This window comes from Equus quagga, chromosome 3 (genome assembly GCF_021613505.1).
Source record: "Equus quagga isolate Etosha38 chromosome 3, UCLA_HA_Equagga_1.0, whole genome shotgun sequence".
Lineage (NCBI taxonomy): Eukaryota > Metazoa > Chordata > Mammalia > Perissodactyla > Equidae > Equus > Equus quagga.
The window spans coordinates 98,119,455-98,145,100 of record NC_060269.1 but is presented as its reverse complement, the minus strand read 5'-3'; the positions used below and the strand labels follow the sequence as shown (position 1 = coordinate 98,145,100).

General features: G+C 37.1%; 1 protein-coding gene across 6 annotated transcripts in view; it reads right to left on the bottom strand.

The window, feature by feature from the left end:
- RASSF6 (Ras association domain family member 6) overlaps nucleotides 1-25,646 on the bottom strand; it is a 54,453-nt gene that overhangs the window by 5,053 nt on the left and 23,754 nt on the right. For all 6 annotated transcript variants that reach the window (XM_046656765.1, XM_046656764.1, XM_046656762.1 and 3 more), the window contains 6 exons: nucleotides 19,763-19,841; nucleotides 15,367-15,506; nucleotides 10,199-10,296; nucleotides 8,395-8,579; nucleotides 4,471-4,572; nucleotides 4,067-4,118 (listed from right to left, as the gene is read on the bottom strand). In XM_046656765.1, the coding sequence (XP_046512721.1) occupies nucleotides 4,067-4,118; nucleotides 4,471-4,572; nucleotides 8,395-8,579; nucleotides 10,199-10,296; nucleotides 15,367-15,506; nucleotides 19,763-19,841 (656 nt within the window). The remainder of the gene's footprint in view (nucleotides 1-4,066; nucleotides 4,119-4,470; nucleotides 4,573-8,394; nucleotides 8,580-10,198; nucleotides 10,297-15,366; nucleotides 15,507-19,762; nucleotides 19,842-25,646) is intronic.

Below are 25,646 nucleotides of genomic sequence, written 5' to 3'. Positions count from 1 at the left end.
TTCCATCTTTCCAATTGTTCAGGTCCAAAACTTTTGTAATTATCCTCAATTCTTTCTTTCTCTTTCACCCCACATCCAATTCTTGGCTCTTCCTTAAAAATAAATTCAGAGGTTTTAAACATTGGCGTCAGCATTTTCATTATTTCATTCATCCGTGGGCTTTATCCATTTAGCCGTGATAATGAGATAAGAAATAAAATAACTTCAAAGTTGGTATTTTCCCAGAACTTCAAAATTCCAAAAGTTATAATATAAATACACGCACCATGAAAACACTTCTAGCTTTCTGTCACAGTAGTTTCACATCTGTGATTTCATTTTTATCAGAACGAAGCATGAACAGAACATAGTGCCCTTATATTCATCTTCTTTCCTCCCTCCTTCCGTCCTTAAATATTTTTTGAGTTCCTACTATGTATTGGGCGTTACATCATGCTGGGGACACTATAGAACAAAGCAGAGTAAATCACTTCCCTCATGGACCTTACATTCCAGTGGAGGAGACAAATGACAAGGAAGATAAATCAATCAAACTTGCTGTATGTTAGTGATAAGTATTCAGGAGAATAATAAAGCAAGGAAGAGGGGCAGAAAGTGTGTGTGTGCGTAAATATATGTGTAGAGAAGTTTGCAACTATTGATATGGTGGCTGAGAAAGGCCTCATGAAGAAGTAATATTTGAGTAAAGATGGAACCATGAAGCTATTTGGGGGAAGTGTATTCCAGACAGAGTAAGTAAACAAATAAAGCACCCCTGAGGCCAGTGCATGCCTAATGCCATTAAAGAACAGCAAGGGACCAGCGTGGCCAGCATGGAGAAGAGGAGGGGAGGGTTAGTAAAAGATGAAGAGAGGAAGTAATCGTCTTTTCTTTTGGGCCAGCAAAAAAGACTCTGGCTTTACTGTGAGAGGAGAGAGATTTGGTGGATTTGAGAAGAGATGTGATATGGTCTGACTTACACTGTTAAAGAACAACCTGTCCACTACGCTGAAGTTGACTGAAGGGGAAAGGGTAGACCAATCAGCCCTTTCTCCATCATCATCTATTTCTGAAATCAATTCCCCTGGGCTCTTAAAAGTTCCAAGAGTCAGAACTGTCCTCATCTTTGGGCTGGACTTATACAACAAAAAAAGTCGAGAGACGGTCTAGAACACAGAAGCCTGTCCTCCCCACAATTAAAGCGACATTATCCATTCCTGTTTCCACAGAGTCAGAGTTAATTGCTTTAATTCCTCTACAATTTCCTGAAGCAACTGGGAACCCCAATAATCTAGCTCCTCTCATTAACTTACCAGAATCTTCTTTTGACCTCTACCTCTTATGTTAACTTGGTTTTGCATTTTCAGTTTGTTCTGTTCTTGATATTATAGAGCAAGGTTTCTTGCTTCATGATTTTGCCTCATGGTCACCTGAGATAATTCTTAGAAATACATATTCCCAGACTGTCCCCAGACTTGGGAATCTGTGTTTTATATAAATGCTGTAGGTAATTCTGAAGTGCACTACAATTTGAGAAATACTGTTATAGATCATGGGCTTAGTAGCTATAAAGTGTTAAAATGCACCTATCTTTATTTTCCAGATTACTACCCAACAGGTGCTACATCCTCCATTCTTTTCTCGGTTTCTGGTCCCTAAAAGGTCCTAGTTATGATTATTTTCAGTTCTTGATTTTATGTGTGAGAAATTTTGACACAAAAATATACAAGAAAATGTGATTTTCACAGATAAAATTTTAAAGAACTACATTTTTATGGTGAAAATAGATATTTTTTTCTGATGATAAAAATAATACATGCTTCCAGGGAGGGGAAATGGGGATGTAGGTCAAAGGACACAAATTTTCAGTTATTAGAGGAATAAGTTTTGAGGATCTAATGTACAGCACGGTGACTATAGTTGATAATACAGTATTGTACACTTGAAAGTTGCTGACAGTAGATTTTGAGCATTCTTACCACAAGTAAAAAAAAAAAGGGAGTTAACTATGTGAGATGATGATGTGTTAATTATCTTGATCTTGGCAATCATGCCACAATGTATATGTATATCAAATCAATATAAATATATACAATTGCTTGTCAATTATTCCCAATTATTCCTCAATAAAGTTCTTTTTTAACCCACATGCTACTGTATTGAAACTATGGAGAAAAGTATAAAACAGAGAGTAAAAATCACCTGGGATCCCAGAATCAGCACTACCCTTTGAGTGGCCACCCCCTCGTGTATCTCTTTAAGCATACACACAAACACACCCTTAGATAAAAGGAGTCATATCATACTCTGTACTTTTATTGTAGACATTTTTTTAAAAAAATTATGACTGAGTAGGGGTTTTTATTTGCTTCTGTCTTCTTCCCCCTGCCCATCCTCTTTTCTGCATCTCCCCAATACCCTAACCAGATAATTGATGTTAATGCCTTGGTATTTATCATTCCATACCTTTCTCTCTGATCATATGATAATATATACCACATATTTATATAGGGATGTATAATACTTTTACAAAAATGGGATATTGTATACATTTGTAGGCATCTTGCATTTTTCACTTAATATATATTATGGAATTCCCTCCATTCAATGGGTATAAATCTAACTCATTCCGTTTAATGTCTGCATAATAATCACTTATTCAATCATTCCCCTATGTCTTTAGCTTTTTGTCATTATAAACAACCCTACACATAAATCTGTATTTACTAGTTCTTTTATTTTTGTGAAATAGATTCCAATCTGTTGCTGGGCTAAAGGATATATATACTGTAAATTTTAATAAATATTGGTAGAATGAATTCCGTAAAAGCAGAGACAGTCATATTTTCACCAGAATTGCGTAAATATACCCTTTTACCCTTATCTACGTCAGCCATAGGTAGAATCATTTTCAAATGTTTCACCAATCTGCCAAGTGTGAGATAATACTGCATTGTGGACTGAACTTGCATTTCCTCGACTACTGTATTTCCTTGAATACTTGCATTTCTTTGAGTTTAAGGCTTTCCCTAAAAATGTTTACTAGTTATTTTAATTTTTTTCCTTTGAATTGCTTTATCATACTTCTATTTTCATTGGATTGTCTTTTTCTTAATCATTTTGCAAGAACTCTTTGCTATTGTAGGTACTAATCTTTTATCTGATATTCTTTATAATCTATTGTTTATATCTTTTGCGTTTTTATACTAGCCATGTTTCTACCTTTTATTTTATACCTTTTAACTTTTTTCTAAACAATTAGAATATGAATATATATACTTAGAATTTTCAAAAATTTATATATATTTCTTGTATTTAAGCTTTTGAATTATAAGGGCTTTAATTTCGTATATGTTTGGAGATCCAGCTTTCATTTTCTTACAGTTTATTCTGGCATCAAAATGTATTATTTTCTTCTATTAAATTTCTGGCTTAAACATTCTGACACTTACATCATAACCTAGGATAGTTCTACAATTTAATGTTTTAATTTTTCAATTTTGATGTTTTCGAAAATTTCAGTTCAGTATCATGTTAGGTTTTCTCTAATCTCTTTCAGTCCTGGCTCCTAGCACCCCACATACAGCACCTTCCCAATGTCCTGCTTCTCACCTCTTACCCTCTACCACCAAGTTCTGAATATGTTTCCCTATGGAGGAAGAGAGAACACTTCTGCAGTGTGCCGGATACTGTGCTGAGAGAGCGGTAATAACAAGATCACAGAGAAAAAGGACGTAAAGATGACTCCAGTGAGGGCTAGAAGGAGAAGGAAAGCCAAAAATAAAGAAGTACAGAGGTCAACAGTGACTTAAATCCCTAACAATTACTGGGAACCCCTGATGGACTCTCGAGAGCTCTGATCTCCAGAAAATGTAATGTCTGGCCAACAAGCAAACACTTTTGTATTATAAACTCTTCTAGGGTACCTTATTCCTAGGTTCTTTTAAAACATCCTTCCTCTCTTCCCTCTTCTTTCCCTCCTTTCCTTTCTTCTACAGAATGAGACTGACTGCTCTTCTGCCTTTCTTATTGGCAGAAAACTATAGCACACTGTTGTCATGTAAAAAGAGTGATCAAGCTTTCTTACCTCCTGTTGCAAAAATTATGTAAAGTGCAAAATCCTGGGCACTGTTTTCAATCTGTCAATGGAAGAACATAAGCAGGTATGAATTCTTTGTTGTCATATGTTTTCTAAGCCAATCAGACCCAAATTGTATCTGTTTCTTCTCTTCCATTTTTCACTTTCAGACATAAAATGTTCTTTGCTCCCCATGAATAATGTTAATTTTTCAGGCATAATTACTAAAAGCTGTCATACATAGAGAAGAATTCTTCAGAACTGAACATTAAATTTAGATTTAACATGTTCATGGGTTAACACGAACATGCTTAACGTGTTCATAGGTTTTTTTTTTAAGAAGAGCACTTTTATGTGTCTACAGTTAAATTATACACAAGATATTTATAGCTCAGTACAGTGATAAAGATTACCTTAAATTTTTTGAGAAGTTGCTTTATTACTTCTTCAGTTCGCATATTACTGTTTATTCTGACCTTAGTTTCTGATCCAAAAGCTGGAGTGAAAATTGATGTCTAGAAAAAAAAAGATTGTCATAAAAGTCCTTAAAATTACATCAGGCTAACGACAGTCAATATGTTGAACCTGCCCTGCTTATGGGCAAAAAAAAAAAAAAGCAAGATCACTAGTTTTAAAAACTTGTTTTCTTATTTTTGCTTTTTTGCTGTATATTCTGAATCATTTTAAGCAGCTTTATACTGTTTCTAGAGCAAGTTAGGTAAGACATCATTTGAGGATGTTCAAAACATTTTCACCAGATAATCACACCATTCTTTGGTGTAGTGTAAGATTTTAAAATAAATTCTAAGTAAACTCAAAAAGTAATGTGAATAGGCTTTTTCAAACCCACATGCCACACCTTCCTCCTGGTTGTGGATAATTGTTCTAAATCGTTTTTAGTTTGAACCCTATGAAATCACTCCTTTTTGGTTGGTCAGAAATGGTCCAGTGTTTGCAATTTCACATAATTCAGTCTATATCTTAACTGACTGTTGGGGTAAAAGGGCTACTGACTGAAGCTCTAAAACAATGTTTCCCACAAGCTGCTCTAATCAAGAGTTTGCCTTTTGGATGATACTTGGTGAAAGGTTTTCATGGTCAGATATGTTTGAAACATCCCTCTTGGGGATGAGTAATGTACCATAAAAAATCATAACATATAACCATGGATTCTTCACTCATAATTTGATCATTATCCCTATATTAAAATAAATAAAATCCCTTTTAAATATACCTGTTAATAGCCAATGAAACATACTTTGAGAAATGCTGGCCAACAATATTTGTTCAGCTCAGATTTCCCTAACTTTACATGTTTACTGGTAACACATCTATACAGGGATTAAGATACATCTGTACTTAGGCAAGGGCTGATCTATCTATTTCGGTACATCAATACATAGGTAAATTAGTAGCTATTAGGTAAAATATATAATTCCTGAAAGTAATGATATTATTTCCAAGAATGACATACAAGTCTCAAATAATTATTGATTTAACATAGTCCTATGTGCCAAGATCTATTCTAAGCCCTTTATAGATACTAATTTAATCCTTACAACAAACATAAGTAGACAAAATTAATCTTAAATCCTATGATACAAATAATATATGTTCAAATAAAAAAAATAGTGAGTAGAGATTCAAAGGTAGGTAATTGATGGTATATGCATAACTTGTGATACTCATTTTAGAGGAAACATGACTTCATGTGTGCCAGAGCAGAAAAAAGGGAAAAAGTTTTTTTCACTCATTAGGTAGCAGAAAGGAAGAAGGGCATGAAATGTATATTTTAAAATGAAAAAGGACATTAAGGTTTATTTCCATATAGCTCATATAGATGTGTAATCTCCAAGTGTTCCAAGACTGTAGAAATGGGGTAGGTTCAGCAGACATGGAGATGGGTGGATTTTTGGATGGCTCGATGAAATGTTAAATAGATTGGCTCTCTCTTGGGAGATCAGTAAATAAATCTCAAAGTGTCTATATGAACAGCATTCATGTGAGTAAAAAATCTAGATACGGAATTAAGTTTTCAGAGAAGATATATGGAGAATGTCCAGAGTAAACTTTTGTTAAGCATGAGAAAATTCAATGTGTGTGAGCATTGTAAGGCACTATGAGTCACTCTGTGCCACCTACGAGCAGTGCTTCTGAGTTCTGTGGAGCCCTAGAGAACCATATGTTTGTCCTGCACAAAGGTGAGAGTATGTTAGATATGTGGTTTGATGTTGTTTATGTGAAGAATCTTCATGGAGTTTGGCAATACCACTAGATTAGGAGTCAGGAGACCCAGATTCTAGTGTCTTCAACTTTGTCAACTCACTTAACGTTGAGGCTTGGAGAGGCCTCAGTAATTTCATTTATAAAAGAAGAGTAAGACTAGATAATCCTCAAGAGCCCTTCTAAGGTGCCAATGTATAATGAATTTGGAAACATGTTTTTCAGAGTTTTATTTTAAAACCACACCCTTTATATCAGTTTTGTTGGCCAAAACACACAATGAAACCTTGTTATAAAATCATTTATTTTTGAACAGATAAAAATATACCACAGGTCAAGTCATAGTCATAAGTTATCTACAAATATCAATCTAAGCCTCTAGTATGGGTGTTATCCCTCTCCTAACAGTGTTGGCATTATCAAGAGGTTTCATGATATAAAAACACATCTTAAGACTATATCAACTTAAATTCATAGATGCCCCTCATTGCACAGCCATTGAGAGAGTACTTTAGGTTTTTGAGTTTTCTTTGTTTTGTTTTCTGCTAGTTATTGAACTGCAGTGAAGGACATTTGTATGAAATATCTGTCGTTCTGATTTGATTGCTCTCCAAAAACAACAATAAAGCTAATATAAATTGAGTTCTTCCTTTGTGCCAGACAATGTGCTAGGTGCTTAACTCACCTCATTCCATTTAAAGCCACTGACAATCCTGTAAGCTAGGAAGGATGAAGGAACTAAGGTTAAGAGATTGAGTAGTAATTTTTTTTAACTCTGCTGAGCAAGAATTTGAAATCAGGTCGTCAAGCATTGAACTACTACGCTGCGCTGCCAACTTAGTGCCAGTTTCATTCTTAGCACAGGGGATGCTATCTGGAAGCTGCTCATTTGGAACAACATGGCTTTCACAGCCTTCTTTAACACAGATCACCCCGCAAGATGATGACACACAGCATGATTCTGAGCAGCAGAAGAAACGAGGACAATGGGCAGTCGTGCATCGTTGGGGGATTGACAACGTTACTTTACAGCCATGAGGAAGTTCTTGAGCCACAAAAATGTCTAATTCAAACAAAGAAGTCAGAAGGGAAGTTTCTCCCTACCAGTCTCGAAGGGCACACGACAGATACCATCCCAAGAGCAGAAGAAGGAGGAACAGGTAGGAAGCCCTAGAGGGAAAAAGCTTAAGAGGAATGAGTTAATATTTTGTATTAAAGGACCCAGAATGGAGCCTGGCACAGAGCAAGTGCTTTTTAAGTGTTTATTAAATGAATGGATGAAAGATTGCCAAAGTACATGACATGAAAAATATTTGAGTTCTAGAAAAAAGTGATATATTTCCTACCTTCAGCAAAGTGAAATGTCTTACAAATACTATAGTAAGGCATATGTAAATTTAACACATTAAGGGAAAATCAGAATACAAATTATACCTAAACTACAACTACACTTGCATAAAAAATGATATGTGTATATGTACAAGGCCTGGAAGGGAACACGGCAAAATGAGAAATTTGATTTCTTGGAATAAATAGGCCTGTGCTTGGTTTTTCCTTTTATTTAAATGTTACTATTCAAATGTACTTTGAACCAATCTCTGCTGTAGCACTTACATTATTCTAATGCCACTTGTCAATGTATTGCTTTCTTTGCCCAAGTGCTGAGCTCCATGCTGGCAGAGGCATCAGCTGCGTCATCTTTATATTTCCAGTGCTTGGCACAGGGCCTGGTACTTAGATAGGGCTCACCCATCATGTTGGTTAAGCACTTGGGTTCTGGAGTCAGGCAAAGCTGGTTCAAGTTCAAAGTTGCTACTTAAAATCAGTGCGACCTAAGACAAATTACTGAACCCCTGTGAACCTCAATTAACTCATATGTAAAGTAGGGAAAACAATGATACTTACTTCATAGGATTGTTTCAGTGATTAACAAGATAATTCATCAAAAATCAATTAAAAATTTTGATACTTAACACATGGAGAGTGCCCAATAAACATAAGATATACTACTACTAATATTATTATCACTATTTTTAATTCTCAGTTGACTTGAGTGGTATTGTTAGCACAACAGACAATAATATTTTAAGTGACATTAATGGAATTGTACTCACTTCATGGTTATAAAAGTGCCCATTAATAGAGGCCCTATGGTTTTGTCTGTCTTTTCTGTCCATCATTGGAGGCTTCATCCTTTTTCTCACCAGGTTTGCTTCACTCATGGTTCTATAGAGCAGTGAGGATTCTGGCTCTTTACCTGCACGAGGCTTCAGAGTGCTGCTGTGATAAGATAAATAATCTGGGAAGAATAAAGATTATAAGCCCATATCATTTAGCTGCCCACCTCTTCGCCTCCTGGGTGAATCTGTATATGTATGTGATAAGTAAATATGTAGCTAAGCAATGGACAAAATGCTTTTGAACAGCGAGGAAGTAGTAATGTTCTTGTGTAAGAATAGGGCCATCTGGTGGCATTTATATTCCATTTTACCTTGGGATTTTAAATAATTTTCTACTGTCATTAGAGTACCATCAAATAAGCATGAGATATTTCATCTTTCTCTAGCACTAGTGCTTAAACAGAAATAGATTTTTATGATATCTTTGGTGTTAAGTTATTGGGATTTCCCTGGGCTTAGATGAATGTTTTCAAAAGGCTGACTGGAAGGGCTTTTATATAAAAGATGCCAAGGGCCATAAGACAAAGACAAAGGAATCCTGGGAGGAACATCATGTTTGTTAAATTATCTGGGTTCTTCCAGAGACAGCAGAGGAGGCTGAATTAAGAATGGTTTGGAAAAGAATAACTAAACATTGGAAGTGGTTGGTAGACTCAGGAAGGTAATGCCAACAGGATACCCTTGGTCAGTCCTATCACCAGCCCAGGAACATGAACCCTACCCCGAGCCCTCCCTCATCAGCTCCTCCTTGGATCTCCATGTATGATATGAAAATCCAAACCCATGTATAATACAAGATATCATGCCTGACACTTAGCAGAGTTTCAGTAAATGACAGCTACTGATATCATTATTACTATCACGTCATCATTATTATGATCACCAATGTCACACGTCATAGGAGCTAGCATTTTCCATTGGTTTGCCAAGTTTGATATGAACTCTTTTGATGTTCAAGTAGATTTCTTTTTAAAATAAAGCTTGAAGGGCTGGCCCCGTGGCCGAGTGGTTAAGTTCGCATGCTCCGCTGCAGGTGGCCCAGTGTTTCGTTGGTTTGAATCCTGGGCGCGGACATGGCACTGCTCATCAAACCACGCTGAGGCAGCGTCCCGCATGCCACAGCTAGAGGGACCCACAATGAGGAATATATACAACTATGTACCCAGGGACTTGGGGAGAAAAAGGAAAAAATAAAATCTTTTAAAAAAAATAAAGCTTGAAACAACTCCATTAAATACAAATAGTGACTCCAGTATATCTGCGTCTTTCTAAGAAGTAAGGTTATAATATACAATCCATTATTAATTAAAATGTTCAACTTCTAAAAAGAGATAGAATTTAATCTGAGGGGCTTGGTCTAACATAAAAAGCTACTGAGTATAATAATGATCCTAGTCCTTGGGAAAAATATTGAAAAATTTTATGTATTCAACCTTTATTCAAACCGTTAACTCTCCCTTATCTAAGTGATGACATAATTTTTAAAAATCATCATATTTTTATGTAGCAAAGTAAGGTTCTTAAACATCATATGAGCACTGTATTGACTTAATTTTAGTATGCCCCTAAGCATACTAAATTTTTTTAATAATTAATCAATAATTTGTTTTTCTAATATATAATAAGAGCTTACTAAGTAGTGGTGTGTAAAATGTTAAATTTCAGAGAAACATTTAGGATTCAAGCTTTATGTTAATTTTAAAGAAAGTCTCCTCATTAATAAGAGTTTGATACTGACCTTCCTGGGAATTCGTTGCTTCAGGCACTGGAATCTGGGTCCTGTCCAGCTCACTAATATGATAAAGATCATCAAATTCCCCCCACCGTGTCATTCCCCTGAAAAGTAATAAATCTTGTAAGTGACATCAGTTCTGTTCATAATGAAGCCTATGATGGTTTTCAGATTTATAGTGTTAATATAATACTGTGGGTCTCTGTAGGTAGACATATCATCCTAAGTTATAACAATTTTCTGATAGTGTTAAAATTATATTTATACCAGTGGTCAGCATGTGTTTTAAATACTTCCTGTAGCCATTTTGAGCATATCTTGACATAGTAATTCAGTTACACATTGAAATGCAAGGCTATATAGATGCTGTAAAATGCATGTGCAAGTAGAATTAGTAGAAACCAACATAATCCATTTATATACAGATCTCTCTCAATGCTTATAGGAGAATTTAGATACAAAAGTGTTCATTCTGCCGACATGCATTGAGTTCCTATTGTATTCAAAGCATTGTTAGGTGGAGTAGCTCTAAAATAATAAGATATGGTGCCTATCTTTAAGGCCTTTGCCTATTATAAAGAATAAAATTTACAGAGGAAGAAAGTGTATGAGAAGGTTTTATGCTAGAAAATTATGATTTATGTAGGATACTAACAATCTTCAATCCATCCTAATGCCCAAAACTAATAAAACTGGGCAACTGCTTATTTTTACCAGCTGGGCTGATACTAATCTTTATTTTATGTATCTGACCTTAAACAAGTTACTTATGTTCTCTGTGCCTTAGTGTCCTTATCTATAAAATGGGGATGATAATTATATGAGGTAGGATAGAGTTGTTGAGAAGACTGAATTAAGTTGTATAAAATTCTTGAAACAGTGCCCAACATACAGTAAGCACTCAATACATGTTAAAAATTGTTGTGGTCTTCCTCACCTTCATTGTCATCCTCATCAAAACCACCATCATCTGTATCCATTTCATGATGGGCTGGGAACCATTAAGGATCCAAGATATTCCTGGATTTCTCTAAGCTAATGGATATTACTATGGATAAGACCAGTCTTAGTCCTACTAAAGGGCTCTTCCATAATGTCTGTTTTCCTTATGACCAAAAAGTATTCACCTGTAGGGAATTTGTGGCATTAACTCTACCCAAATGTCACTGGTGGCAACACAAAAATGTTTATTAATACGAGTGGTGATGAATATGAATAAACATGATCTTTTTTCCCTTGATCTTCGAATTCTTTTGAAGACATTTTACAACTTTCATATCATTTGAGCCTCACAATAGCATTACGGAATAGATAAGTAATCCTAATATATTTGTTAATTAATTTTCCAGTCAGCTCTATTATCCAGAATATAGTCAGGCAAATGTTGTAACGTCCAAGAATTACAGGAAATGACTTTAAATCAAAGGAGAACTATTCATGTCCTGACTCACAAGTGAGTTATTTTTATGGGAGAAAAAATCATCCATTTCTCCAATCTATAGAAAATTAATAAACAAAAGGAGGAAGATGTAATTATCACAGAAAGAAGGTTAGCAATGGAAAAGACAGAATACCAAAGAAAAGCAGAAACTAAAAAGGCAAACCAACGTGACACGATTTCATATGGGGGAGGTGAGAATGTTCAAGAATGCCAGACCAGTGATGTACTATAAATTCTTGGAAAGCCTGGCAGACGTGACACCTGCCCTCACTTTCTTACAGCTTAGTAGAATCATACAAACACAGGGGGACAAACATGGCTCAATCTATGCAGTGTTTGGCCCCTTTTCCTCCCTATCATCTCAGTGGAAAATACCAATTTTCAGCTTTAAACTGTAATTGTGTAATTTGTGTAATTGTGATTGTGTAATTTGAAGTGTCACCACATACAACTGGCAAGCTTGAGGCCAGTTACCCAGAGTTTAAAAAAAATATCTGGTTGGAACTTTACGTAATATCAAATTGTTTAACTTGCCTGAGCACAGGACTGTTTGCATTGCTCTGACCAAGCTCCAGGATGTGTGGCATTAGCAAATTTAAACTGTGGGGAGGTTTTCTAATGACTTGCAAAATAAACAGGAGGTAGAAATTTGATAGACAAATAGAATGCAGTCACTTCTCTAACCAAATTGTAAGAAAGAGAAAGCATTATTGATGTTATTCAAATGTACACCTGACCAGTTTCTTCTCTTTATGTCAATCTGCCATGACTTGTCCGAAATGTGTCAAAGCTGACTTTGGAAAGATATTAAAAACAGAAATAAAAACCGATGCAAGCAAACATAACCTCAATAAAACTTTTTTTTCATGAAAAATTTGTTAAAGAAAATACTTGGACCAAATACGAGAGATCAAAGTACTGTCCATAGAATCATTTCCATAAAGGATAACAAATGGTCACAGCACAAACAAACTGACTTATTTTAAAGCTTCTACCACTCCCATTAAGCTGACTCAGTATGACTCATTTCAAAGATAATTAAAAGAAACTAGCAGGACCACCTGATGATTCTCTCAAAGGGTAAACTGAAAGACGCAAGATTGCAGCTCTTCCTACAGCTGAGTACACACCTTCCACTTCCTTCACTCCACGTCCACCCACTGGAGATAGCAAATCTGTTACCCTGTGAGAGCAGAAGTGTAAGTTCTGCTCATAGACACCTGGTATGGGAAAGAGAGCATGGGAAAGAAAGAAGTTTTATAGAGTGAGAGAATGGTCGATTTCTTTACGCAATTTCACTTGAGGCTCAGAATTTAAATGAATGCCACCTTAAGGGTGGCAGCCAGAGTGAGGGTGTCTAGGATTGGGCTGAAACAAAGAATAGTACCTTAGGTGGCTATGCACCCCACCAGGAAACCAGAGGCCAAGGAACAGCCACTCCAAATCATGCTGCACTTTCCTGCTGAGTCCTCAGCTGGTTCCCAAGGAGGATTCTTGACTAATTAATCATGACTGAATTCAATCTTGCTCTTGTGTGTGAGAGGAGTGGGATGTTTTTCTGAAAATTCTTACTCACCAGAAAGATCTGATACACTGCCAGTGTGCACTTAGACATTCTCCCAGTAAGTCTCATTACTATGGTAAAGGGCGAGCAAAGTTTTCTAGGGAGTTCTTTCTCAACTTTAAAGGAGACAATTCCTGTTTGATTCACAGCAATGTTGTGACAAACAATGGAAAATGCACATGGATTATATGGAAGGTGTGACATGAGAATATTAATTTATAATCTACTGCAGTATCCTGAGAGGCATCAATATGACCTTATCCACCCAGGCTTTTGAAATTCATGCCCAAATTCAGGATTCCTAGGAACAGTGTTTTGAATTTTAATTTGAGAAATTAAAAAAATACCTTGGGATAGTAATTCAAAATAATGATGGCCTAATGTGATAACACAAGTACCTTAGTGTACTTCCCTGACAACTTCCCTTAATGTTCCATACTTATCAGGTTTTCATGAATCAAATGATTAAAATGCATCAAAAGGAGCTGGCTGCTCAGAGAACTTTGTGATGAGTTCTTAGGTAATATGAAGAATGATAGCTAATTTTGCTATATTCATATCTTGTGCAGCTTTCTAAAAGTAGAGCCCATGGGTAATTTTTCCTTTTAAATGATGCTCCTAGTCATTTAGAATCATCAGCCCCATTAGTCATCTGGTACCTGAATGTGAGGGATGCAGGGCTTCATCAGGCTGCCTAAGTCTGTGGTCTCCTTTCTGCTCTTCCATAAATCCTAGACCCTTTGCCCATTGGCAATCCTTAGCTTGGACTGGAGACTAGTCAGAAGTTGTAAATAGAGAGACGGAGATCTCACAACAAAGCAGAGGTAATTTAACCACCAGGCTTCCGGGGGCTTCTCAATGCTATATTTTGAGTCCCTTTTTGTGCCAAGAACACTGCTGAGCACTGGGATAACAAAGATAAATAAGGCATGCCCCTTACTCTCGAGGAGCTCACAGCCTAGAGGGGGAGCTAGGTGCATAAAAATGCAATTAACAGCGTGCTCTAAAAATGATATAGAAAAGTTGTCAGTGCACCTAGTACAGACTGAGGGGTCAAAAAGGCTTTCTGGAGAATGTGTTACCTGACCTGAATCTTAAAGGATTGGTAAAAGAGAGTCAGGCAGATGGATGTCTAGAAGCAGGCAGACTTCCAGGCAGAGTCAGGAAAGTAAGACACTGCACAGTAGACGTAGGGAATTTCACAGTGTTCAGAACTGCTGGAGCATCATATTGAGAAAGATTGGCCAGATGCCGATCATAGCGGGGCGTCAGTGTTTTGTCCAAAGGAAAAGCACGGCTTCCCTCCAGGTGATAGCTGGTTTTTGTTGGTTAGTGACAAAGATCAGGCTGGGGAAACGGTCCTGGCAGCTCTCTCTCCATCCTCTCCTCTGCCAGAACTCCAGCCCATCCGGTTATGGACGGGAGGATTGATGAGGGGAAGGCCTGGTACCTTCATGTTTACACAAAGGGAGATGAGTTGGAAACTCAAGGATTAAAAAGGAAGGGAGAAAGGTAGAAAGAGGGAGAAAAACAGAAAAAAAAATCATACGTATGATTCCTTCTGGGAATATTTTATTAGCTTTTCTAGAGCTAATTGTAAAGAATAATTAAAAAATCAGCCCAACTTACATTTACATTCAAGGTAAGGCTGCATAAACCCACACAGAGAACTGTTTTGTGCATTTATTAAGCTTCAAATGCACTTGGCTGTGCCTCTTGAACAGGATCAGGACAATCCTGTGGAGCATACTTAAGTCTCCAGAAAGCAGGAAGAGCCCTTTGTTCCAAGGAGAAGAGAAATTTAAATCGTATCTCCTTCTTTTGGTGACCAGGCCAGAGCTAACGAAATCTTCCCTTTACATTCTGTCTTTTCCAAAGAAGGAACGCAGTCTTCCAGGAGAGGACTAATACAGCAGAGAGGTCAAGAGCATGGGCTCCGCAGCCTGTAGACCGAGGGCCAGTCCAGCTCTGCTAAGTGGCAATCGGGGATCTTGCACGAATTACCTAACCTCTCAGAGCCCTGGTTTCTGAATACCCACTTCGTAGAGTTGCTGGGGGATTAAACAAGATTGTGGGTAAGCATCAGAGCTCCATCTTTAAGAGTGCATACAATAGAGGTAAATACGAAGATCATCTTCTAAGGAATTAAAAACATCAAAGATAGCTTACCTTTTGGAAAAGACATCTGGTGACTTCGACGCAGTAAAAGAAGGGATTTGCTTCTCATCTTGTATTTTCAGCTGTATAGGCCGTTTCACTCCCCAGAAAATGTCCAGCATTCCTTCAACAATTAGTTTACCATCTTCAGTCTAGGGAAGAAATTGATCATCTCAAACACTGTTTTCGTATTATTTGTAGAAAGTAAATGTTTTAACTGAACATGTACAAATTAAGTCTGTGAGACATCTTAATAGATGAAAAAGTAAATTCTCAGGTGAGATTGTTTGGCTTTTCAATTTACCTACAAAGTAATTCTGTTTTTGAAACTTTCATTTATTTTTGAAAACAGCCATAAGCAGCAAAGTGAATAAGTCATAATGGTAATGCCATGTCCACCAGAGGGCATAGTATGTTCAGATGCTTTCTCAACTCTATGATTCTTCAATTAAGTGGACGTTTAATACTCTAATTCTGTTTAAATTAAAATTAAAGCAGAATTAAAAACTGTACTAAACTAGAAATCAGAGGAACAGCTACTGACAGATTTTGTGGCTGTTTCTTCATTTTTGAAGTGGAAAAATTTAACTCCAAGTTACTATGTAGGACAAGTAAAATAATGTATATGAAACACAGTGGAAAATGAAAAACATAGGAATGATAGTTTTGAAAAACCAATAACATTTGAAGAATTTCTAAGTTAGAAATATTATAGCAAAAGAAGAAAAGGCCATACAAACAAAAATATTAGAAAATATGGATTGAATACTTACTCTGTGGATGTAAATATTATAAACACAGCACATTCCCATAGAATTTATTTTATAATCTATTTTTCTCTTTTATATGTAAAAGTCTTTTTCTGTTATTAAAAGAATGTCTTATCATTATAGAAAATTTGTAAAATATAGAAACTAAGAAGAGTCATATTCTAACTACCCAATAAATACTGCAATATCCAATAACTATTGTTATTATACAAAATCAATTATTAGAAAACATAAATGATTTACTTCTTATTTGAGAGTGTAATGAAAACTCCAGAGTCTGGAATCAGACAGAGCTGCATTTGGAGCCTGGCACCACCCCTTCCTAGCTGTGCAACCTTGGAGAAGTTGCCAAATGCCTTTATCCTGGGCTACTTCTTCTGAGAAATGGACATCATAATGGTCCCTAATTCATAGGACCTGGTACTTAATAAGTGCTCAATAAATATTATTGCATATTATGCCTTTGGCTGATAAACCTACTTTGGAGTCACTTCTGAAACACAGTTTTGCTCTTTCTCCCACTTTCGAGTGCATATTTCAGATTACTGAGAGGTCAGTTTACCAACCAGTTATTTTCAACAACCAAACATAATTATTTATTCTTTGAAATGGCAGTACATGATGCAGGTGCAACAGTTTAGTTATTGAAGTATGGCATCCTTTCTTTGCCTAATTATATTTAAATTAATCTCTTGCATCAAAAACTCATAGAATAACTGCTCTTCTGAGGTTATCTAATTCTTGCTTTCAAGAAGAAATACTCCAACTATTATCAGAGAATGCTGTTTTCTCACATAAGGAATATCAGGTTATTTTCTAATTTCAGGAAACATCTCTTTGGAGATTAACTAAACAAATTCTCCCTGAAGCCTTATTTACACTTACCTATTCTCATTGTCTCAGTCCTTGCAGGCCTCTTCTCTTCCAGATCTACACCAATATCCTTGGGGATCTCAAGGATCCTTATATGCCATCTCTAAACTAACAGCTCCCAATTTCATATCTCCAGCCCAAACCTCCTCCCTGATCTCTAGTTGCCAGGCTGCCTATTTGACATCAAACTTAATATGTTCCTAATGAACCCTTTATCTCTCTCCCATAAATAGTTTCCTCTCCAAGTCTTCCCCATCTTGGTAAATAGCACCTTCCTCCTTCCAGTTGCTCAGGTCAGGAATTTTAGAGTCACCTTTAATCCATACTCAACATTCAATGCATTAGCAAGTCCTATTAGCTTTCCCTCAAAAATATATCCCTAATATGGCCATACTCACCATGTCCACTACCTTGATTCTGGTCCACACCATCGTCACTGTTTGCCTGGACTATTGTAATAGTTTTCCTTCTGGTCTACCTCATTCTTCTCTTGCCCCTCCATGTATTCCCAGTAGCTAGAGAGATTCTTTTAAAATGAATTCTTTTAATGTCACTGTTCTACTCAAAACTCCACAGTGGCTTCCCATCTCACTTCAAGTACACGTGAAAGTCTTCACAACGATCTACAAGATCCTACACACTCTGGTGTCTCCCCTCCTCAGTTCCCTCTCTGGTTTCTTTGTTTACTAATTTACCACTCTTACAAGGTTCCTAACACGTTGGTTTCTCTGCTGCATCTTAGTTACACTGGCCAGCCTCAGGACCTTTATTCAGGCTGCTGTCTCTGCCCATGCATGTCCCACAGACCTTCTTCTTGGTTTGCTCCCTCACATCTTTCAGAGTCTTTGATTAAATGCTTCTCTTCCCCCACCCCACTTAGATTCCTGAGCCCTCTTTCCTGCTTCACTATTCTCCACAGCCTTTATCACCACCTGACATATTTTTTCCTTCTTTGTTTCTTGTCTACTAGAACACAAGCATCATGAAGGCAGGCCATTCTGTCTAGTTTCTTTATTGCTATTTCTCCAGCTTTTAGAACAGTGTCTGACACATGGTAGGCAATAAATATTTTGTTTAATTAATCAGAGATGAAGAACGCTACATGTTATCCTCCATGGAGTGCCCCTTTTAACAGTGTCCATCATTGTAACTAAGTCAGAAGATTTGGAAAATTCTGGATTCTAACTTTATTGACCAGTGAGTAAAGATGGAAAGATTAAGCAATCTGACAGTCTCACTGTATACAGCCACACACCAGATAATGATGTTTCAGTCAACAATGGATCACATATATGAGGACGGTCCCATAAGATTAGCACTATGCAGCCTAGGTGTGTAGTAGGCTATACCATCTAGGTTTGTGTAAGTGCACTCTATGACGTTCGCATAATAACAAAATCTCCTAACGATGCATTTCTCAGAATGTGTCCCCATTGTTAAGTGATGCATAACTGTACTTTACTTCATCTAATTTTTAAAAATTATATAAGACAAGAAACTTTATTTAAAAAATTAAATGATGTTATATTGTAAATTAAGCACCGATTCACATTATTGGAAAGGAGATGCTTCAACGTATATGTTTATAACATCAAAATTCAACCATTTTCCTAAAGGACACAAACTTCTTAACATCATGAATTTTATGGAAAATGTTGAATTAAAATGTAAATCATTTTATGAACATTTCTTAAAGTTTTGACCTTTTCCTAAATTTTAGATTTTTGCAACATATATTAAAGAGCCAAGATATAGGACAATATTGAAATAATTTAAAGCTTGGCCCATTTGTTTTTATAAATCTCTTTATAGAGATTAGTCATTTCCTTCTTCTGTATATTATTACATTTGAGAAGGTAATTGAAATACTCAATCAAACAAAATTGTTTAAAGTCATTAGTAAAGGTCAGAATGCTTTGTAAATTTCCTTTCGTCCCAGCTGCAGATTTAAGCCAAATTATGGTGGCCTAAAGTCAATGCTTTACCATCAAATTTGAAGGTTTAAATCAGGGATAGAAAATTCTAATGCTCCCTGGTATACAGAAGATATTGTGAAAACATGGAGTGGGTTCCATTAGAATACAAGACTAAGTGCAGAAACCTGTGGAGAATGAGGCACTCAAATTAAATTTTAAAAAAAAGGAACAAAGAAAATCTAAGGCCAGTTTGTACAGTAGGCTGCCAGTTGCACTCCTAAAAATGCTTTCTAGCTTCAGGGCTTTCCTAAATTGTTTAACATTTTAAAATTTGTTATTATTATAACATAGTACACATTCATTGGAATCGAACTCATTCATTTTAACCAAACCAAACTATGTTACAGATAAGTCATTTGAACAATCCTCTGTTGGTAGAGACTTAATATATCTTCAGGTTTTTTCCTTTACAAATGGTGTCATCATGAACCTCCTTCTAGCTACACCCTGGTGCACTTGTAAGAAAGCATTAGCATAGCTTTCTAGTGGAATTGCTGCTCAAAAGATATTCATACACTATTTTTAAAATACAAAGCAAATATGTCATTAAAATTATTTTGAAATATTTTCCTATCCCCCAAAATGTTTAGAAATTCACAGATGTTTCAGGACTGGGGTTTTGTGCTATAGTCTAACAATAAGAATCATGATCGAATTAAAGATTCACCTTTTCCTCCCAGACCACTTGTGCTGCAGGATTATGGACTCCAACTCATCCTGACTCCTCTGTACCTTTATGGAATTTTTCTCTGTGAATCAAACTATATTGCATTACTTAAATGGGCTTACCTGTCCATACAAAATATGCAGATTTTTCTGGTTCTCATAAAAAATGTTATAGGTCTCCAATAAAGAATTAAGTTGTTCCCTAAAAAAAAAGTGTTAATATTCAGTTACAATCAGTCTTAGGCTCTTTAATGGTAAAAGGCAATAACAGTGCTTTCAGTTCATAAAGGTATGAGATAGAAAGAAGTGGTTCAATGGAATCTTTACTGCTCTGTCATTTTAATTAAATGCAGGTCATTGAAATCTGAAGCTTTCTTAGGACATCAACCGATGTTGAAGGTGTTAATTCATAAATAAATAATCAAAGAAGGGAAAGCGACTGAGGGCAAAAGCAGTGAGTTCTGTAACAGGAACCAGGCATGAAGTAGAGATTTGGTTTCATATTCCTGTTTTGTTTTGCAACATTTCACCAACCTAAATTAAGCACATAGTATGCGCCTGACATTGTGCTTCCTTCCCACTGAGGATACGGCAACAGGTCAGGAACTGTCGCTGCTCCTGCATGTCTCACCCCTTATGGCAGGTGGGCTCTGGCAGTAGGAATGCTGGTTCCTGCCACACCTCTGTCCTTCCCTCTGTGCCACCACAGCTCAAGACATTTATCCTACCTACCCTGCTGGTCTGAGCCATTGTCTCTCACCTGGATTATTGCAACCGTCTCCTAAATCCTGCCTGTATCTGTTGACTACCCCCAACAGCAGGAATTATTTTAATGCAATCCTGATCGTCTGTCATCTTTGCTCAAAATTCTCCAATATCTTTCCAACGACTTCAAAGGCCAGCTGTGGTCTGGTCTACTGTTATGTCATCAGTCTCATTTCTTACTACTTTCTCCTTCACTCACTACACTCTAGCCACTGGCCCCCTTGATGTTCCCTAAACACTCCAGGCACAGCTCACCTCAGGGCCTTTGTTTGTACTTGCTGATCCCTCTGCCCAGAATGATCTTCCTCTCACACCACCACACTGTTAGCACAGTCATTTTCTTTACCAATTTACTCAAAAGTGATCTTCTCAAGGAGTCCTTCTTGATCAATCAATCTAAAAGTTTCCCTTCTCCTGACATTCACATCCTGCTTTCCTCCTTACCTCTGTCCCTTAGCAACCATCTGACCTTGTGCATATTTTACTTATTTATCTTATATTCTGTCTCCCCCCTAGATGGTAGCTCCAGGAGAACATTGTTTGTATGTTTTGTTCACACTATATTCTGTGTGCCTGGAAGAGGGCCTGGAATACAGTAAGAACTCAATAGCAGTTGAATGAATTGATCAGAGAAATGATTATTCCTAAAAAAAATGAAACATACCAAAAAAGTGGAAAAGCTTTTTTATATAGGCAGTTTTATTTTTATGGGGGAAAATAATCTCATGACATTAGGTTTCCAAATATATCAATCACTAAAATCCCTTTGATCCACAATATCTGTTTCCCCCCCATAAGAATATTGGCTCCATGAGGGCAGGAATTTGGATCTATTATTCATTGGTCTCTTCTCAGTGCTTGGAGCAGAGACTTGTTCAGACTAGGCTCTTTTTAAACAAATACTGAATATTGAATAACAGAATTCATGTACATTGATTTTTACACATTTGAGATCATGTAAACATAGTTTTTCTGTTTGACTTTTTTCACTTGTAATTTTTTTTTAAAGATTTTATTTTTTCCTTTTTCTCCCCAAAGCCCCCCGGTACATAATTGTACATTCTTAGTTGTGGGTCCTTCCAGTTGTGGCACGCGGGACGCCACCTCAGCGTGGCTCAATGAGCAGTGCCATGTCCGCGCCCAGGATTCGAACTGATGAAACACTGGGTCGCCTGCAGCAGAGCGCACGAACTTAACCACTCGGCCACAGGGCCGGCCCCTCACTTGTAATTTTTAATGTGCATATTTCCAAGGATAGATACGCTCTATACAATCACCACATAATCAAATTCTACAAGATTCCTCTATGTTATCATTCCATTTCCCAAATGGGTTACTTTAGAATTTTAGTGTTAATGAACATTTCTATTCTAAATATCATTGGGCACACTGATTTTGTTCCCTTGGAGTCATTGCTGTGGGATAGTTCTTAAAAATTGTAGTACTGGTAGGGAGCATGAACACTTATATAGCTCTCATTATTGAGTGCCAGGGAAGCATATAGAAATTTCCAGTTCACTTGGGATGCAACTCTTGATATGCTGAGCTGTGAGAGTTGTTACTCCAGCAAATGAATTTTTACATAATCTTATTCCCTCAGCTCTGTTTCTGATAAAACTGCATGATAAGGTATGATATAAGTATCCTTCAAAATATTTACCTCAGGACCATGTATAATTAGAAAGATTATTCTCTGGGAACAAACTACTTGGAAAGTGTTTCTGTACCTGAGCAGAATTTGACTAAATCTTCCTCCATGGAAATAAGTCTCCTATTGACCCAGGGAGTCAGCCAACTGTGGCCCTGGACCATCTGTTTCCGTAAATAAAGTTTTATTGGAATATGGCCACACTAATTTGTTTGCTTATTGTCTGCTTCTCTTTTATTACTACAGAGTTGAGTAGTTGTGACAAAAAAACCATATGGCCCACAAAGCCTAAAATATTTATTATCTGGCCCTTTATAGTAGGCCAACCCATAAACCACGTGTGACTCAGGGTAACTAAATACTACAAAAGTCTTCATATTTTTCTCACTATAGGCAGGATATTCTGACTGAGTATTAATGGCATTTTGGAGGATTTTGGAGTGTTGAAGAAGAGTAGAGCTCAGTAAAATAAACTGTCGAGATAAAATTAGGCAAGTTAATGGTACAATATAAAGTGAGAAATTAGAAAAGAAAATTCAGAAGTTACGTGAACAACTATAGCGAGGGTGAATGCATTCCAAACATTAAAACACCATCACACGTTACTTGTGTGCACTTTACCAGAGGAACTTTTGAAGATGATTAGTTTATGTGCCTGCTGAAACAAAGGGTCTGATACAACATTGCGAATAAAGTGCAGCCTGTAACATTTTAATTTGACTTGTTGCCATTAGGGACACAATGAGCTGAAGAGTTAAAGTCAAACTGTATCTGCAGCAGCTGATGTTCAAATTAAGTCCTCTAACAAAGGCCTGTACTAAAAGGCCATTCATTCATTCACTCATTCATACAGTTGCTGTGTGAGCACAATCAAGAGGCCTCGGTCGTGCTCTGAGGGTAGGTGAGAGCTTCAAGGAATTGATGCTACCTATGGTGAACCTTGGAGTGTAAGAATTAAACAAGAAGAGTGTGAAGAGCTTACCAGGCAAAGAAAACATTAACGAGGATGTATAGCTATTTCTAGAGTTTTTGTGGAGAAAGGTTAAAGAGTTGGGATCTAAGAAAATAACGAGTAAAATAGGGAGTGGTGAGCAACGAGCTGAAGAAGCAGGCAGGACCATCCAGAACCATTTTAAGAAGCTTAGAATTCACTCTGCAGGCAATGGGCAGCTACCGAAGGTTCTAGGCAAGAGAAGACATGATGATGCTAAGAGCCACTAGGGGGCTTATGGAAGACACATTTCAGGATAAGACAAGATGGAGGCAGCAAGATAAGTGGGACCATTGCAACAGTGTTAGGGTAGAGATGCAGCAACAAAGCGATGTTCCACGGAAAGGTGATCAAATGACCCACATCTATAGGAGGATCTAAAGTCTATGAGGGACCTAAAATAGGTACAGGGAGTATATGGTTTAGGAGATCCAAAGATAATCACTAAAGCGTTATCTAGGCAGTCCCTAGTCAGGAGAGGGGACACTGATTTAAGATACACTGTGACCCATAAATGGTAAGTAATTGTAACAGATTTTTTAGGGTCCACTTAAATGTTACATATGGACTTCCCTCCACCGCAGCCGAAAAAGGAAAAAAGCATCTGTGCACCTTTCCCTCTTAGCCTCCAAAGAGTTCCCCAGCCAGTCTAGACCAGACTGCTGAGCACAGACTGTTCAGTTGTGCTAACAAAGCTATAAAACAGATGATGAGAAACGGATTCCATATCCAATCGTCTCAGTTTACAAATCTGTGATGTCTAAAAGCCACAGGGATCCCCAAAAAGCAAACACAAGGTTCAAACAGCCTGTACACCTTATGTGTGATACATAAGAAATTGTTTTGCTAAGACCTTGGTTTTTGGGACACGAAATATTGCATCATGATATATAACAAGGATTTTTTTTGGAGTATCATCACACCGTGTATAATATGGATAGTGTTTTTACAAAACTAAGGAATGGTAAACTTCCATATAAACTGGACTTCTAACTAAATGAACACATAGAACCATAAGCTTCCCCAGGACAGGAGCTGGCACTGGGCATTGGCAGTGCAGAGAGAGCATCCTGGTAGACACTGACGGAACTACAGTGTCTGGAAGAGTGCTAGCCAGGGAGAGACTTAACATGGGGGTGACAGGTGTAGGGGCAGGATGCAGATGAGATTCCGGGGCTCCTGTTCCTTTAAGGCTCCCTGCTCGGTTTTAATGAGTAATAGTGGATCCAGAGTTAACTGTAAAAAGCTTAGGTGTACTTTGCCCTCTGTGGCCTGAATTGCAGCTGCTCAGCAGATGGGAATTACCCACACTCTGACGTTTGCCATGAATAATGGACTTAGCAAGAAATGAGTTCCTCAATCTTATCATGCTATTTAGCTGGCTGGAAGAAACAATTTTTATTTGATTTTTATAAAACTGAAATATGTATGGACGTGGGACAGCACGGTGGGTGGAAGTGAGTTCTGCTCAGCATCCATAGATAGAATGGACGTCAAATATTAGTTGTAATAAGAGTACTCGCTTGTTTTAGTTATGATATACAGCATAATTAAGTGGATAGCCGATCCCTTTCTTAGAGACCAAAAAACCCTGTCTCACTCTTTAAGTGATTCTCACAGTTCAGACCCACTAACGGCAAACTAGAGATGCTGTCGTACCCTGTGACCCAACACAAACCCCAAAGACTACCACACGACAAAAAGTAAACTTCAGAGGAAAACACAACCCAACGTAGCCAAAGGCATGTGTGGCTATGGGCAAGCTTCCCGAATTTGTGTTACTTCTGTCCCTTGGAGACTTTCTGAAAAATGTTCAGGCTCCAAATCAGGCAGCCACCGAACGGCATTGTGACAGCAGCACTAGAAACAACATTCCGCTGTGCATGTCGCCGTGTTTAAGAGCAGAAACCTAAAACATTTGAAAGAGTCTCTTCAAAGAGATGAAAAATTGAGGCAGAATAAAAATGCTAACTTGCTCTCTTAATCCATTTAGCTCCCCGCCCCCACAGATTTGGTTCATAAAGTTAAATTTTAGCAATGAGATTAATAATTTCATGTCAGATTGAAAAAACTGGATTCAAAACTTCATGTTTTTATAGAATAACTATGAATTAAACATGTGAAGATAATTCATTTGCTGGGAACTAAGGTTGTAATTTTTTATTTTATGTTTTATGGTTCTGTATATATACTTTCCAAACTCTATATAATAAGCCCATGTACATTCATAATGTTCATAATTTTACTTCATAAAGACATAATATAAACTTCTGTATGTTTTTGGAAAAGTGGAACCAGGAAATACGAGGACAATAGAAAAGAATAAGTAGACCCTTATCATTAAGCCACTTGCCAAGACAAACTACCATTCTGTATTACTGACATCTGCCAGCAGTAGCGGAATTCTCTTAACCCTCTTTATGCTTCATTGTTGTCAACTTTAATCCTGGAATTAACACTGCAAACTTCTGTAGCCCCTCTTCATAAGCGGTCAACTTCCAGTAGCTTTTTGTTTTTCTTTGGCCTCATCTCCTGGCTCAAACGAGGAAAGAAGACTGCCTTTCAACCTTTGCATAGAGACCTTCCTCAGCCAGCAAAGTAGG